A 14,993-nucleotide genomic window follows, 5' to 3' on the forward strand; every position below is an offset into this window, starting at 1 on the left:
CACTTTGGGATGTCGTTTCCTTGAGTTTGTGAAACCGTTTTCCATAACAGGAACTGTGCTCCGATGCGGTGTCACCGTGTTATGGTTCCCCCTCGTGTGCAGACGTTCACGTGAACCGCGGCACATCGTAATTCTCTTCATAGTTTGTGTTTCAAAATGCATTTAACACACGAACTAGAGCTCTTTCCCGACCGCAGGGTGACTCAAATGCTTTTCAAGGAGGTCAAAAACGCTGCAGAGTTGAGACAGTGTGCGGTGGAGGGTAAAATACAGGGTGCTCTGATTAACCCGACGATGGTGAGATGTTTGTATTCAGCTTTTGCAACGTTTTAATCAAACTCATGTACATTAGACACGATCCTATATATTCCACACGGAACTATATTTTGTCAAAGTAAAAGTGGTCGGTTAAACGGTGGCACCTCATTCACCATCGGACTCTTTTTCATTTACAGGTGGTGAATCCTTTCCAGGTGCTCGTAGCTGCCAACAAGGCAGTTCATTTACAGAAAAGTGGGAAAATGAAGACGAGAAGTTTGTACTCTGAAATAATCTTCAACCTCTCGCCTACTAATAATGTAAGTATTTAGAACCAAACTTCATTTTCTTTACCTCATACTCTAGTTCCGCTTCTTCTTGTTTAAAACGAAACCAGACATTTATCTCGTTAGACGTGCAAAGAATAGGTTGCTTTCAACATTGCTCTCCTAGCTTATTGCAGCTGCACACTTTCATATTTAGACATTGGAAATGTATTATTTCACTCTACTTGCTGTGTGGGTAGGAGCATCAGATAAATGGCATAAACGTGCATGAACAAACTCAAAATAGAAATGCATCATATGTGTGTGCCTTTCCCCTAATGCAGATCTCGGAGGCGTTCAAAAGGTTTGGGAGCTCTGATGGCGATGACTCTGTCCTGGTGGTCCTAGTTCACGACAAAGATGATCCACAGCTGCTGGCAGACATCGCGGCCAGGGTGAGCGGACGACAGGTTCCAGCAGAAGATGTTTCCTCGCTGACGGACCATGCAAAAATCAAAAAGGTTCATCTTGGCCTTAATTTAAATGTGACTCGTGTTATCTGGACTTGAGCTATGTGTTTTTTTTTTCACAAGACAAGTGATTTAGTGAAATCAATCATGGATACGCGTCACACTGAATGATCAGCGAGGTATTCTTAGAGGTTGAACGTTTTTGTTTCTTCATTTTTTTTTTTTTAAAGAACTGATACCTTTTGCCAAAATGGATTTCGGTGACATGTCTTTTAATTTCACACCTTTTTTTTTTGTCTTTGTTTAGCTTTATAAAATCCCCCCCCAGGAGGAGAAGTGTGGGACTCTGCTGGACGCGGTTGTATGCAGGATGGCCACTAAGGATGTCATGTAGCTATGACAGGAAAAAGGACTTTTAAAAAAAAAACCAACAAGTGGTTGTCTTTTTTGATATGAGATTTGGATTCACATTGATAATGTTTCCTGCTGTCCCGAAATATGCAAACCTTCTCTACACAAACTCAAATTAATCAAAAGTAAACATTTTCCCAGCTGAAAATATATCTTGTTTTTCATATATCTTTTCAGCTTGTCTTTTTTCCTGCTTCCGTTGTGTATATACAGTAGTTGTTAGACTCATGAGGTTTGAGAGGCAATTAGGGAAGTCATCACACTCGTCTAGAGTTCCCTCAGCAACCTTTCGTGCTTCCCAGTCATTCCTTTGAACCTTTTCCGGAAGAAGTTATTTTTGTGTCTCAAGGTTGAAGGTGGGCTCTGGGTTTGGTGACAGTGGTTTAAAACTGGTCTCATGCCAGCAGTTGGTGAATAATGAATCTAAAATGCTCCGGGCCAAATCTCAGCCAGAGCTCGAGACATGAAGTCAAGAATATGAAATGTACTGGTTGTCTAAAACATATGTCTGCAGCGTTGTTCTTTTTAATCGCATTGAGAGGAATGAAAGGAATTCTGTCACCAAATGTAAAATGTCTATTCACCCGGATGTTAATTTTTACTCCTCCTTAGATTTTCTGTGGGAACAGAAACATTCACACACTCGCAATGACATGAGATTGAGGTGTTTATTGAATCATGCAGTTGCACACATTGGAACAAACCAAATGACACATGGAATGTTTGCTGATCTACTTGAGATTGTGGTACTCAGATGCTCCTCAAGAGAGTTTGGCTAGAAAATTGTAAAAAAAAAAAAACACACATTATGGTCCATTTAAAAACTGGAATTATTTTGATTCTCCACATTGAAAGACCTGAATAGTTTTTTTAAAATTTTCAAAGTGTGTTAACACTAAGAAAAGTCATATTATATTAGTGTGCACTTGTCAGCCTGGGAAGTTAACGAGCTCCTCCTTTCCAATGTTCCCTCCGCTGAGGATGCACACCACGTTCTTCCCCTCCAGCTCGGGTATCTTGCCGTTAACGATGGCCGCGAAGGCAGCGCAGCCCGACGGCTCCACCACAAGGCCAGACCTGTAGAGGGTGGACACGGCCGCCGTGATCTCCTCGTCATTTATGAGGACAATCCCCTCCACGTAACGCTGACACAACTCGAAGGGCAGTGTGCCTGGAGTACAAAGAAAAAGGAGAGGGGCCACAAATTATTGTCAGAAACAATACGAAGGTCTTCACCCTCAAACGATAAGCCTAAATCTAACTTAAAGCACCCGTAAAGAGAAACAACTTGCATGATACCTGCAAAAGGTGGTGCAAGTCCTGAGGCGATGCTCTTGGTGTCCATGCACACTGGCTTCTTCTCAATGAAACTTCTGTGCATGGTGCAGGCTGGATTTAAACAGAAACGCAACATGTTCACTGAGCTGCTGCGATGCCCTGTGGCTCTTCATGTAGAAAGCTAAGCCTGCAGGTGAGGCTTTTACTTTGTTAAGTTTTACCTCCATCTGGTTCCACGCCATATATTCTGGTCTTATCGCAGCCTGACAGTTTGATGGCAGCGGCTACACCGGCCAGCAGCCCTCCTCCACCACAGCACACCACCACCACATCAGGGTCGGGCATCACCTCCAGCACCTCCATACCCAGACTGGACAAACACACACACACACACACACAGGTTTGGACTTTGCTCTAATAGATAGATGTTTGAATCATCCGGATTCCTCGGTAAGCCCTCGAGTGTACCTGGCGTGTCCTGCTATTAGATCCAGGTCATCGTAGGAGTGCAGGAAGGTCATGCCGTCCTCCTGAACGCAGCGGTTCACCACATTCATCAGACAGGAGGTGGGCACGCGCTCCACCTCCACCCCGAAACTCTGAGGACGAGAAAGATACTTTTAAAGAGCAGCTTAACTGAAACCAAAGAAATGTCATTAGTTTTTTTTCAGATTGGTGCGGAAAAACAACAATTACAACAACAAAAGCTAATCACAGCATACACTGACAGTCAGCAGATAACCTCTAACCTGTATCAGGATGGATCTGGACACAGGGGCCGTTTCGGGCATCACCACCTTGCCCTTTGACCCGTAGTGTTTAGAGGCGTATGCAAAAGACTTCCCATAGTTCCCTGCAGACATGGTGACAAAATGACCCCCCCTCGGTCTCCTGGCAAACTGGTTGGCCACTCCTCTGATCTTGAACGACCCTTTCAATGAAATGCAAGACAATTCTTCATCAGTGAGCCGAGTCGCGTTTTGTGTGAGGAGAATCAAAGAGGTTTAGTCCAACCAGTTCTCTGCATGTTCTCCAGTTTGATGTGAAGGTTGCAGTGGATGTCGAGAGGCAGGGTTGTCTGGCACCAGGGGATCATGGGAGTGTTGATGACACCCAGGGGGCTGCCGCTCACCGTCTCCCTGGCTTCTCTCAGCAGGACCAGGGTGACGGCGTCTGCGAACATCTCAGCCATCTATGTCAGAAACAATGTATTAGGAGGAACGCATTTGCGTTGTGGAGCCACCATTTTGGCTGATACATAATATATTAATTATTAAATGCTTATGATGTATGTATGTGTATATATATATATATATATATATATATATATATATCATAAGCATTTAATCAAATGTAATAAGTATTATACTTTGTTTTCAATTGCTACACTAGTTTAAATATAGATTTATCTATTTATATGATTTTACATCGGCTCTTTACACTACTGTAACTGACATTCATCATATGTACAAACTACACATTATATTGTAAATAGTTATGCTATTAGCCAGCTAACGGTACTATTTTTTGTATTTGATCTGCGAGGCTGTTTACATTACTGGACACGTGAACCGTCCTCGCACCCGTAGGCCTACAGATGTATTCAGCAAGGCGGAGATGATCCTCCTTGTGCACACGTCGGTGGGGCAGAGGGTGCGCGGCTGGTGGTCTGCAGGGTGCAAAGTCTCCTGGTCCTGGTTGTCCCTGTCAGAGCGAGCATACAAGTTGTTGAGCTCATCAGGGAGGGAGGCGTCTCTGGTAGGAGGGGGTGGTATTGGAGGGTTTTTAATCCGTGATGGCCTGGACGCCTCGCCACACGCGTCGGGGGTCGGAGTTGTTGTGAAAGTGTTGTTGTGGCGGTGCTCGGCCCTCTCGTTCCACACTCGTCAAGAAGCGGCCAAGCTGAGTGGGCGGAGCCTCATTTCTGGGAACGCCCATTGTTGTTACGACAGGCCAGCTGTAAATCAGTTGATCATAGTATGGATTTTAATTCAGTCACATAGGAGCTCCGTTTTTTTTCTTTTGTCTTTTTGACCTAAGTGTACAGAGAGATGGATGGCAAGATAGATATATGTTGGCCTTATTGTAGAAATAATAATTACAATATGCAATACTGCTGTACCATACTGAATATTGTTTTGCTGAGTTCTGATCCGACAGAATCCCCCCTGGAGTCCAGACACTGGTGGTGGTGAAGAAAGGAGTTGATGCCGGGAGGTGACTGGGGTGGAGGAGGGTCGCCTTCAGGTTCGAGTTGAAAACGAGAACTGACAGCGAGTAGAGAACTCCTTTAAAGTTTGACAGCAACGATCTGATTGACTTAGAGACAAAGTGTCGCATCTAATTGGTCGCTTCAAAGTGGACTTTCTTCCTGAACTACCGCTTAAGCTCCATTAGCGCCTCCTCTTCCCCCCTGAACCTCTCCTTCCTCCATCTCCCTTACCTCCCATTCCATCTGGTGGTGAAAGTATCATATTTAATAAAACATATTGGAAGAGTATGAAATATAGAGCACTTGATGAAAAATAGAGAAAAAAATATTTTCATCTTAGCCAACACAAGGCAACTAAAATACAGTATTGAGGTTTGGCCTGAAGGTGGTACCAGAGGTAGGCTACACAAATGTTACAAAATCTAAAGGTCAACCTTTAAAATGTGCCAACAATGTAAATGTATATTAAATTGTGTCCAAAAAGAAAGGAGGCATATTTTAGAATAAATTGGGATGCTCAATGCTTCCTCCTGCAGGACGCAGCATGTTAAAGGCTCTCAACCGTCTTCAGGTGATGAAATGCAGCACACCGTTGGTGCTCTATTGGACCTGAGATTGTCTCCAATGTCAGACTGTGAATATAAAGTGATCATTGCTGAAAAAATGTACTACTCTTACAAAATCAACCGAAAGAACCAACTAAATTAATACAAATGATATAAATACCAGTGAATCTATGATCAGTACTACGTTCTGTGAGAAACACACATTATTTGGGTAATTTGGTTTCAAAGAAATTAAGGGTAGAGCACCACTGTCTTATTATTAGATAGATATTTGAACAGAAAACAATGTTCAACAACACAAAAGTGGCAAAAAGCTGCAGAAAAAATGTGGACAGCATGTTAAAGCTGTGACGCTAATGCTGCGAGAAACTTCTCACCGCTCTTGGTGTGAACGCAGCATTATTGTTATCTTTTGCATATTGTTTGCTTTGGTTAGACCTGGGAGGGGATGAAGAGACCTGTCAGGTAATATAATAATGATATAAGGAAGGAGAAATCTCTTAATTATGTTTTACCATGGGGATATATTTATTATCACAGCTAAATGTTCTTATTTTTGTATTTTCTCTGTCAGAAATGGGCTTCCATAAGAAAAAAGCACAATAAGATGGTAACAATAAATATGAGTGCGAACAGCAACAACTCTGCACACACATTTTTAATCTCACGTCATTTGAGAACCACTGAAGTAAACCATAGCGATATGTTTCGTGCACGAGGCTTAGTCCCACTGACTTTTTAAAAAAGTGACAGCTCCGTGATGTTGTTACGTTTTTCTGCGACAACATTGGTTCCGTTTAAAAACTGTTTCTCGTCGGACGTTATTATTAAACGGGCCACAAACATGGCTACCCACGAAAAGTGACAATGGACACTTTTAGTAGTTACGCAAGAAAATAGTATTAAAAGAAGGGACTCTCTTTCTTTTTTTTTAAACCATGGGTTATATCAGACACGTGGTGTGCGCCATGTCCGGCGGCGTCGACAGCTCTGTCGCGGCGTTGTTACTGAAGAGAAGAGGTGAGCACGACCTGTCATGTCTGCCCCATGCACACATGCACACACCTGAACTGACTTTGCTCATGTTACATATGGTCGGCTAACCAGTTATTCTCTTTCATGTGAAGGTTACAGTGTGACCGGGGTCTTTATGAAGAACTGGGACTCACTGGATGAGATGGGAGTGTGCACCACAGAGAGAGACTGCGAGGACGCCTACAGAGTGTGTCAGACCCTGGACATCCCCTTCCACCAGGTGTCTTACGTCAAAGAGTACTGGCACGAAGTGTTCAGGTATTTGTGGCAGCCGTGCTTGAATCGAGAAACACGTTTTTAAATTGTGTAACTCTTTAACGTCTCCTCTTTCTCTGTTGCCACTTTCAGTAAACTGTTGAAGGAATATGAGAGGGGGAGGACGCCCAACCCAGATATACTATGCAACAAGCACATCAAATTCAACCATTTCCACAAGTATGCTGTCAAAACTCTGGGTATGTGATCGTCACGTGTTCATGCGCCGATATAAACTGCTTTAATATCTGCTCAGCAGTGGGTGGCAGTTGGAGATCAGAGGATTGAACTGATTTCAGTGTCGAACGCGATACATGCGGTGTTTCATTCCCGTCGTGCTGTCGTTGACTAAGGCGCTGATGCCATGGCAACGGGCCACTACGCCATGACGTCGCAGGAGGACGAAGAGGTGTTCCAGCAGACGCACACCGCGCCGACGTCGTCCACTCTCTTCAGAGATCGATTTGAGATCAGAAATCGTAAGTGTTTGACAGGAAATTAAATTTCACCATTGCACCAGCTTTTAAGATCAGACCCTCTAAAAAAAATGGTTATTTTTCCTTTTTTTTTTCCTCCTCTTCCCAGCCGCGCGGTTGTACAAAGGAGCAGATCTCCTCAAAGATCAAACCTTCTTCCTCAGTCAGATCCCCCAGGATGCTTTGCGACAAACCATGTTCCCGCTGGCCGGACTCACCAAAGACTTTGTCAAAAAGATGGCTGCGGAGGCCGGGTTTCACCACGTGCTGAAGAAGAAAGAGGTAGCCACACATGTGAATAAAGAGGGATAAATCAAAAGGGATGTATGCATTCATATTGTGTGCCAACAGTACGCTTGATCTTTCCAGAGTATGGGCATCTGCTTCATTGGGGAGAGAAACTTTGAAAACTTTATTTTAGAGGTAAGTCGTTTTTCAACATTACAAATATGCGAATGTGCCTTGTTTTCTTTAGTTTTCCTATTGTAAACCTACACTGTTTTTTTTCTTTCTTTCTGTTTCTAGTATCTAGAACCCAAACCAGGAAACTTTGTCTCCATTGAGGACGGGACCGTCAAGGGAACACACAAAGGCATGTTTCTTGTTATTGTAAACCTCTCTGACAAAATGAAGAACTGCAGTGTCGCTATTCCATTATTACACAGTCAGAATGTGATGGATCTCACGTTTGTCATATGTTCGGCCAATTAACACATAAATCGCTGTTTTCTGCTTCACCGATCCCCGTGGAACGTGTGTTCCAAACTACTGACGCTTAAACAACCGTCTCACGGTGTACTTCCTTCTCTTGTCATTTGCCCTCGTGTTTCGGTCCATCCAGGCTGGTTCACCTTGACGCTGGGCCAGAGGGCGAGAATCGGCGGGCAGAGAGACCCCTGGTTTGTGGTGGACAAAGACACCGACACTGGAGATGTGTTTGTGGTGAGAAAGTTTGTCTGGGTTGTCGAAAGGGTTAAGGATGGGAAAAGAAAAATGCTCACTAACATTTCAGATTTTTATTTAGTTTAAGATGTCGTCAATGCTGCTTGAAACTGGACCAATGTGTGCTGTTACTTTGTTCCCTAAATGTCACCGATCAGGCTCCGACCACCAACCACCCGGCTCTTTTCCGTGACACGGTGCGGACGGACCGCTTCCACTGGGTAACGTTTGACCCGCCTCCTGAACTAGTCAAGACCCAGATGATGGAGTGTCATTTCCGCTTCATCCACCAGATGCCTCTCAGTGAGTTGTGTGTCGTTAGCGATGTCCACTGATGAACGAGTATTTACCCAACAAATATACCCCCCCCTTTTTTTTTCGTGCTTTCCAGCTCCCTGCACAGTGACGCTGAACATGAACGGCTCGGTGTGGATCACACTCTCGCAGCCAGTCAGAGCTCTGACACCTGGACAGGTAACACACCTGCGCTACAGAATACAGTCTTGGGCCTCCAAAGTATGATGCCAGAAGGCTTTTCTCATTGTGGGAGCGTGTGCATGCTTTCTTAGCCCATCTCCACATTCCTCCCCCAGTTCGCTGTGCTGTACAAAGGAGACGAGTGTCTGGGCAGTGGGAAGATCGTGCAGCTGGGGCCCAGTGAATACACTCTCCAGCGGGGCCGAGAGCGGTTGGTGACACCCGCGCACCACAAGGAGCCGCCGACCCCTGAACCAGCCACCTGAGCCCGGCCTAGTGGGGATGTGGTGCATCGGGTAGCGCACACTGCTCATGAGGATGAAGTCTGAAACGGAGGCCGTTTTAGAGACCCTAAAACTTTGATGTATTGATATGATGAGGACAAAATGGTCTTCTGGCTGCTCGGATAAACCTTCTGCATCCAAGCCTGTGTGTGTGCCCTCTGGAGTGGACACGAGGTGCAATAAGTAATAACATGGGTTGCTAAGTAACCGCCTGCTCATTTTGAAGAAGAAGAATCAAGCTTTTCCGTCTGTTCACTCGTATATCGAACATAGTGCGTTGCCTTTTTATTCATGCTCTGCAAATTCTCCATAGTACATTCATGATGTCATTAGATCTCTAATGCCTAGTATGATGTTATTTATTTTTTGAATGACGCTGGCATTCTGAGCCCTTTTTTTTGTGTTGTTTTCTTATCATAGTAATATTTAATATAGTAATAAAACCTACCTACCTTCCTGAGTTACACAAGGAAATAGGAATTGACTCTAAGCTAGCCACGGGTTAATTATGGGTCCAGAGAGAGTAGGACACAATGTTTGGCCCTTCCATCTGTGAGTGAAAGTGATTCTCTTGTTTATTCATAATATTCATTCACTGAAGCGCTTCCTGCCACTTCTGAGTTGGCTCATGTCGCTCATGAATTTCCCTCCTGTCCTTTGACAGTGTTCCTGATTGACTGTCACTCATGCTGCTGTGCCAACTGCAACCCCACACTGTACGTTGGTGATAGCATTGACTCTACTGTGTTCTTTGAATACTTTTCAAAAAGCAAGATGCTTCATTTGTCCTTCTGTTTTTTTATTTTCTTTATTGATATAAGCAACCAAATAGGATTCCAAAAGCAAATGCAGTGTTTGTTATTGAGACGGTTGATTCAGTTTTCAAGACAATGATATTGTTACTCACCTGTCACTGAACTGCTTTATACTGTCATGCATATTGATTCCATTTTTTAAATAATTTGATTTTTTTTTAACATTGGACATTTTAAGTGCCTTTTCTCTTCAAATGGCATTGTTGCAAGTTCTTCCTAATATACTAAAATACTTGAACATGTACCAGTGAGGGGAATAAACCTCATAAATGATGTGTTGACTTATTTTTCATCGGCTTCCATACCTAAATATTCCCTCCAGTGTCGCTAATGGTTGAGTAAATACAGTCTAGTTGTGCATTGGCTGTCGTGCCGTTTGTGATCCACAAGAGGGCGCTATTACACAAGATCAACCTGATGTTCTCGAGTCAGCATTGTTGTACACGATCAGCATACTTGTATATTTCTCTGAATCCTAATGACACTTATGTCGGAGACTACTTATACAAATTTGATCTCATCATATTGTCTGTTTTTCCCAGAAATTATTAAAACATGTTTTATTTTTTGGAAAGTTCTTGTTCGTCATCTTGTCTGGTTTTCTTTTTTTGGGGAAACCAAAATGATTAGAATGCAGAGGACACATAAGCATAAGAAGAGGGTTTTCTGAGATGCCATCATAAAACACATGCAAGTGAAAATGCAAGTTCCAAAAACCAAATAAGGAAATTATGATATACTGTATTACATGGTTATCTACTACTTTTCAATAGCAGATACAAAAATAAAAAAACCTTGTCTTACTTTCAGAGAGATAACATACTATAAAAATTACTGAGTGATGACCATTCCTCATTCTCCCCATGAAGAACACTATGTTATTTAACAAAGGTAATTAAGTAATACTTTAGTTACTCAAGCTTTTTTTCAAGTTTTTGAATGATACTGATACAAGTTGAACTGTGTCCACCTTTTTGTGTTGAGTATCAGCTCATTGGAGTTGTGGGACATGTCAACATAATTTTCTCCATTTTTGATATTGAAAACTTACTTCAACTGCTTTTCTTGTTTAGTTTTCTGTTGACACCATCAGTGCTTACAGACACTTCAACACAATACACACTCAAACACGCATTAGGAATTTTAGCCAGCTCTCACCCTATTGTAATAACAATGCACTTGCGCGCATTGGTCACCCGGTCAGGTCCACTTCCTAAATCTCCATGAGAATCCCCCCCCCCCCCCCCCCCCCATGAAAGCGTCCCAGAGGGGGGAACGCAGCAGGTTTATGGTAATACGCCTCCGAGGAGAAGAGAAGGAGGAGGAGGAGGCGGAGGAGAGCCACGGAGCCATTTTGTACTCATTTTAAACTCGGTGTGGGTGAACGCAGCTGCTGCGCGCCGTGGATACGCCGACACTATGGATACCAAGCGTCTTTTTCCACGTTGAAACTTCACGATGAGGGCTAAAAGCAAAACGCGCTGTTGGGAGAGAGACAGTTAATGCTTTTGCGGAGGAGTTTCGGTGAAGTTGAATGGGATTTTGGCAGGTTCACAAGCATGGAGCTACCGATGTGTTGGATGTGGGTTTGTGTCCTCTTCAACGTGCCGCTCGTGGGATGTTTGGAGATGCACCTCTCGGACACCTTACAGCCCGGGACCATTTTGGCGAACCTGTCGCTTGGCCCTGGATGGACTACTAAACTTGACCGGACTTTGTCCCCAAAATTCATCCAGAGCTTTTTCCAAGTTGGGAGACACGATGGGCTCATCCGTCTGTCCCGCAAAGTTCAGTGCGCGCACACGGCGAGGAACCCAGCGCCTGTTTACTTCAGGACAGGTTCCTGGACGTCCGGGGACGTTATTCTGACACAGTTCAATGTGTTCGTCCACGGCCAGGACTGCTTTATTAAATACAAGAGAAAGAAATCGTCAGGTAAGCCCGACATTCACATTACACACCTCGCACAGCTGGAGGCGACTTCCTGCTTCCCGGCAGGTAAACTGCTCCTGAATGTCACAGAACTGTTGCCCATCTTCACGCGCAACATCGCCTTTTCGGACAGCGCGTGCGTCGGCAAAGACCTGAGCGCAGTGTTCAGGCGGGGGGGTTTGTTCCTGGCCGGCGACGTGTGTCTGGAGCGCCGCGGACAGCCCGAGGCGACTCTGCAGTGCGCGCTGCGCAGCTCCGCGGGCGGCGGGCTCTCTGCGCTGCTGAGGCTGACGCTCGTGAGAGCGCCTCAACAGCGCGGGTCCGTCCCGCAGGGCATGCCGAGAAAGTCCGGCAAATTGATCCGCAGGGGGAAGCGACAGGCGAACGCGTCTCCCCAGTTCCAGCTGCCCAACTACCAGGTGTCCGTGCCTGAGAATGAGCCGGCCGGCACGCGGGTCATCACCCTGAAAGCCACTGACCCGGATGATGGAGAGGCCGGGAGGCTGGAGTACAGCATGGAAGCCTTGTTTGACAGCCGGTCCAACGACTTTTTCGACATAGACTCTCAGACAGGGAGCATAACAACCGTCCAGGCGCTGGACAGAGAAGTCAAAAACACACATGTTTTCAAAGTCACTGTATTTGACAATGGCTCCCCCATCAGATCTGCCACTACTTACCTCACCGTTACTGTGAGTGACACTAACGACCACCGCCCGGTGTTTGAGCAAACAGAGTACCGGGTTAGCATCCGGGAGAATGTCGAAACGGGGTTTGAAGTGATGACGATCCGAGCCACGGATGGGGACGCTCCCTCCAACGCCAACATGATTTATAAAATTGTCAATGGGGACGGAGTTAACTCTGTGTTTGAAATCGACCCCCGGAACGGCCTGGTGAGGATCAGAGAGCGGCCCGACAGGGAGACCCGGGCCAAGTACCAGCTCATTGTCGAGGCCAACGACCAGGGCAAAGACCCGGGCCCCCGCAGCGCCACCGCCACTGTCAAGATCACTGTGGAGGATGAGAATGACAACTACCCGCAGTTCACTGAAAAGAGGTATGTTGTACAGATCCCGGAGAACGTGGCCGTCAACACCAAAGTCATCCAGGTGGACGCTACAGACAGAGACGAGGGGAACAACGCCAAAGTTCATTACAGCATCATCAGTGGCAACGTTAAAGGACAGTTCTACATTCACTCCCCCACAGGTGTGATTGATATCATCAACCCTCTGGACTACGAGATGATTCGAGAGTATAATTTGCGGATCAAGGCTCAGGATGGTGGCAGGCCTCCCCTGATAAATGGCACGGGGATGGTGGTGGTGCAGGTGGTGGACGTGAACGACAATGCCCCCATGTTTGTCAGCACACCTTTTCAGGCGTCAGTGTTGGAAAATGTGGCCATTGGTTACTCTGTAATCCACATTCAAGCAATTGATGGCGACTCTGGCGAAAACGCCCTTTTGGAGTACCGGTTAACTGACACCGTGCCTGGTTTTCCGTTCACGATCAACAACAGCACGGGCTGGATCACAGTGAGCGAAGAGCTGGACAGGGAGACCACAGACTTCTACACCTTTGGCGTGGAAGCGAGAGATCACGGGATACCGGTGATGTCGTCCTCAGCCAGTGTCAGCATCACGGTGCTCGACGTGAATGACAACGTGCCCACTTTTACAGAGAAAGTCTACTCGCTGAAGATCAATGAGGATGCTGTCGTGGGTACCAGCGTTCTGACGATGACTGCCGTGGACAGAGACATCAACAGCGTGGTGACCTATCAGATCTCCAGTGGCAACACCAGGAACCGCTTTGCCATCACGAGCCAGAGCGGCGGCGGTCTCATCACCTTAGCCCTCCCCTTGGACTACAAGCAGGAACGCCAGTACGTCCTGACGGTCACCGCCAGTGATGGGACACGCTACGACACTGCACAGGTGTTTATCAACGTGACGGACGCCAACACACACCGGCCCGTCTTCCAAAGTGCCAACTACCAGATAACGCTGTGCGAAGATAAACCAGTGGGCTCCATTGTCGTGATGATCAGTGCGACGGACGAGGACACGGGGGAAAATGCTCGCATCACGTACGTGATGGAGGACAACGTTCCCCAGTTTAAAATTGACCAAGATACAGGCGCCATCACAACACAAATGGAGATTGATTATGAGGACCTGGCCTCCTACACGCTGGCCATCATTGCCAGAGACAATGGCATCCCTCAGAAATCTGATACCACCTATGTGGAGATTATCATCCTCGACGCCAATGATAATACTCCCCAGTTTCTTCGGGACAGGTACCAGGGGACCGTATTTGAAGATGCACCCGTCTTTACCAGCGTCCTCCAGATATCTGCTTCAGATAGAGACTCTGGCTCGAATAGCAGGGTGAGCTATACGTTTCAGGGTGGCGATGACGGAGAGGGGGATTTCTATATCGAGCCTTACTCTGGCATCATTAGAACTGCTCGCAAACTGGACCGGGAAAATGTTCCTGTTTACAACCTGAAGGCCTATGCTGTGGACAGGGGGGTTCCCCCGCTGAAAGCGTCCGTTCCCATTCACGTGGTCGTCCAAGACATAAATGACAATGCTCCAGTGTTCGAGAAGGACGTGCTGTTCATCGATGTGGAGGAGAACAGCCCCGTGGGGTCCGTCGTGGCCCGGATCACTGCCTCCGACCCCGACGAGGGCACCAATGCTCAGATCATGTACCAGATTGTAGAAGGGAATAATCCGGAAGTTTTCCAGCTGAACATTTTTAACGGTGACCTCACTGCACTCACAGACCTGGATTACGAGGCTAAAACCGAGTATGTCCTCGTGGTCCAGGCCACCTCGGCTCCGCTGGTGAGTCGGGCCACCGTGCACGTCCGCCTCCTAGACATGAATGACAATATGCCAGTGCTGCAGGACTTTGAGATCATCTTCAACAACTACATCACCAACAAGTCCAACAGCTTCCCATCAGGAATAATAGGAAAGGTACCAGCTCATGACCCGGATGTGTCGGATAAGCTACGGTACAAGTTTGAGTCGGGAAATGAGCTCAATCTGCTGCTGTTGAACGAGGACACTGGGGATCTGAGGTTGAGCAGAGACCTGGACAATGACAGGACCCTGGAAGCACCCATGACCATTTCAGTCTCAGGTAAGAAAGAACATTTCTTCTTCCTGTAACCTTATTTCTAAGATGTTTATTTTCTGTGAGCGTTGTTGACTGTGCGCTGACTGTATGTTCAGTGAGTGTTTGCTGCAGGCTCTATGCAGGATCTGGTTGTGCTGCTTTTGTGCCATTTGGGTGA

General features: G+C 46.1%; 4 protein-coding genes across 9 annotated transcripts in view; 3 read left to right on the plus strand and 1 right to left on the minus strand.

Moving 5' to 3' along the window:
• Window positions 1–89: 89 nt before the first annotated feature.
• tprkb (Tp53rk binding protein) lies at window positions 90–1,573 on the plus strand. The gene is made up of 4 exons (XM_034526302.1): window positions 90–297; window positions 456–578; window positions 869–1,045; window positions 1,302–1,573. Exons 1-4 carry the CDS (start codon window positions 157–159, stop codon window positions 1,386–1,388), a joined length of 528 nt encoding a protein of 175 aa, XP_034382193.1. The 5' UTR covers window positions 90–156; the 3' UTR covers window positions 1,389–1,573.
• A 492-nt stretch (window positions 1,574–2,065) lies between these two features.
• Window positions 2,066–4,989, minus strand: srr (serine racemase). Of its 5 annotated transcripts, none has more exons than XM_034526297.1 (8): window positions 4,811–4,989; window positions 4,238–4,640; window positions 3,698–3,875; window positions 3,433–3,614; window positions 3,152–3,282; window positions 2,905–3,053; window positions 2,705–2,794; window positions 2,066–2,576 (listed from the first exon to the last, which is right to left on the minus strand). In XM_034526297.1, the coding sequence occupies exons 3-8, from the start codon at window positions 3,873–3,875 to the stop codon at window positions 2,335–2,337; spliced, it is 972 nt and encodes a 323-aa protein (XP_034382188.1). In that variant the 5' UTR covers window positions 4,238–4,640; window positions 4,811–4,989; the 3' UTR covers window positions 2,066–2,334. The 5 variants fall into 5 exon arrangements, with proteins under 5 accessions (XP_034382188.1, XP_034382191.1, XP_034382190.1 ...); XM_034526300.1 differs by having other exon boundaries at window positions 4,279–4,640; window positions 4,806–4,989; XM_034526299.1 differs by having other exon boundaries at window positions 4,267–4,640; window positions 4,806–4,989.
• A 1,295-nt stretch (window positions 4,990–6,284) lies between these two features.
• On the plus strand, window positions 6,285–10,020 carry trmu (tRNA 5-methylaminomethyl-2-thiouridylate methyltransferase). The gene is made up of 11 exons (XM_034526781.1): window positions 6,285–6,481; window positions 6,589–6,754; window positions 6,845–6,951; window positions 7,105–7,230; window positions 7,337–7,509; window positions 7,597–7,650; window positions 7,753–7,819; window positions 8,069–8,169; window positions 8,328–8,472; window positions 8,561–8,643; window positions 8,763–10,020. The coding sequence occupies exons 1-11, from the start codon at window positions 6,400–6,402 to the stop codon at window positions 8,910–8,912; spliced, it is 1,254 nt and encodes a 417-aa protein (XP_034382672.1). The 5' UTR covers window positions 6,285–6,399; the 3' UTR covers window positions 8,913–10,020.
• A 1,196-nt stretch (window positions 10,021–11,216) lies between these two features.
• celsr1a (cadherin EGF LAG seven-pass G-type receptor 1a) overlaps window positions 11,217–14,993 on the plus strand; it is a 77,857-nt gene continuing 74,080 nt past the window's right edge. For both annotated transcript variants that reach the window (XM_034525888.1, XM_034525887.1), the window contains exon 1: window positions 11,217–14,839. In XM_034525888.1, the coding sequence (XP_034381779.1) occupies window positions 11,248–14,839 (3,592 nt within the window). In that variant the 5' untranslated portion in view covers window positions 11,217–11,247. The remainder of the gene's footprint in view (window positions 14,840–14,993) is intronic.

Source organism: Cyclopterus lumpus, chromosome 23, assembly GCF_009769545.1.
Source record: "Cyclopterus lumpus isolate fCycLum1 chromosome 23, fCycLum1.pri, whole genome shotgun sequence".
NCBI classification, from domain to species: Eukaryota; Metazoa; Chordata; class Actinopteri; order Perciformes; family Cyclopteridae; genus Cyclopterus; species Cyclopterus lumpus.

Excerpts from the sequence above, each read along its gene's own strand:
- tprkb (XM_034526302.1), top strand. The coding sequence starts at position 157 with ATGCATTTAACACACGAACTAGAGCTCTTTCCCGACCGCAGGGTGACT. Across the intron at positions 579-868 it reads ACCTCTCGCCTACTAATAAT|ATCTCGGAGGCGTTCAAAAG; the intron begins GTAAGTATTTAG and ends CCCCTAATGCAG. Across the intron at positions 1,046-1,301 it reads ACCATGCAAAAATCAAAAAG|CTTTATAAAATCCCCCCCCA; the intron begins GTTCATCTTGGC and ends GTCTTTGTTTAG.
- srr (XM_034526297.1), bottom strand. The coding sequence starts at position 3,875 with ATGGCTGAGATGTTCGCAGACGCCGTCACCCTGGTCCTGCTGAGAGAA. Across the intron at positions 3,054-3,151 it reads CTAATAGCAGGACACGCCAG|TCTGGGTATGGAGGTGCTGG; the intron begins GTACACTCGAGG and ends GTGTTTGTCCAG. Across the intron at positions 2,795-2,904 it reads TGGCGTGGAACCAGATGGAG|CCTGCACCATGCACAGAAGT; the intron begins GTAAAACTTAAC and ends GTTTAAATCCAG.
- trmu (XM_034526781.1), top strand. The coding sequence starts at position 6,400 with ATGGGTTATATCAGACACGTGGTGTGCGCCATGTCCGGCGGCGTCGAC. Across the intron at positions 7,231-7,336 it reads TCGATTTGAGATCAGAAATC|CCGCGCGGTTGTACAAAGGA; the intron begins GTAAGTGTTTGA and ends TCCTCTTCCCAG. Across the intron at positions 7,510-7,596 it reads ACGTGCTGAAGAAGAAAGAG|AGTATGGGCATCTGCTTCAT; the intron begins GTAGCCACACAT and ends TGATCTTTCCAG.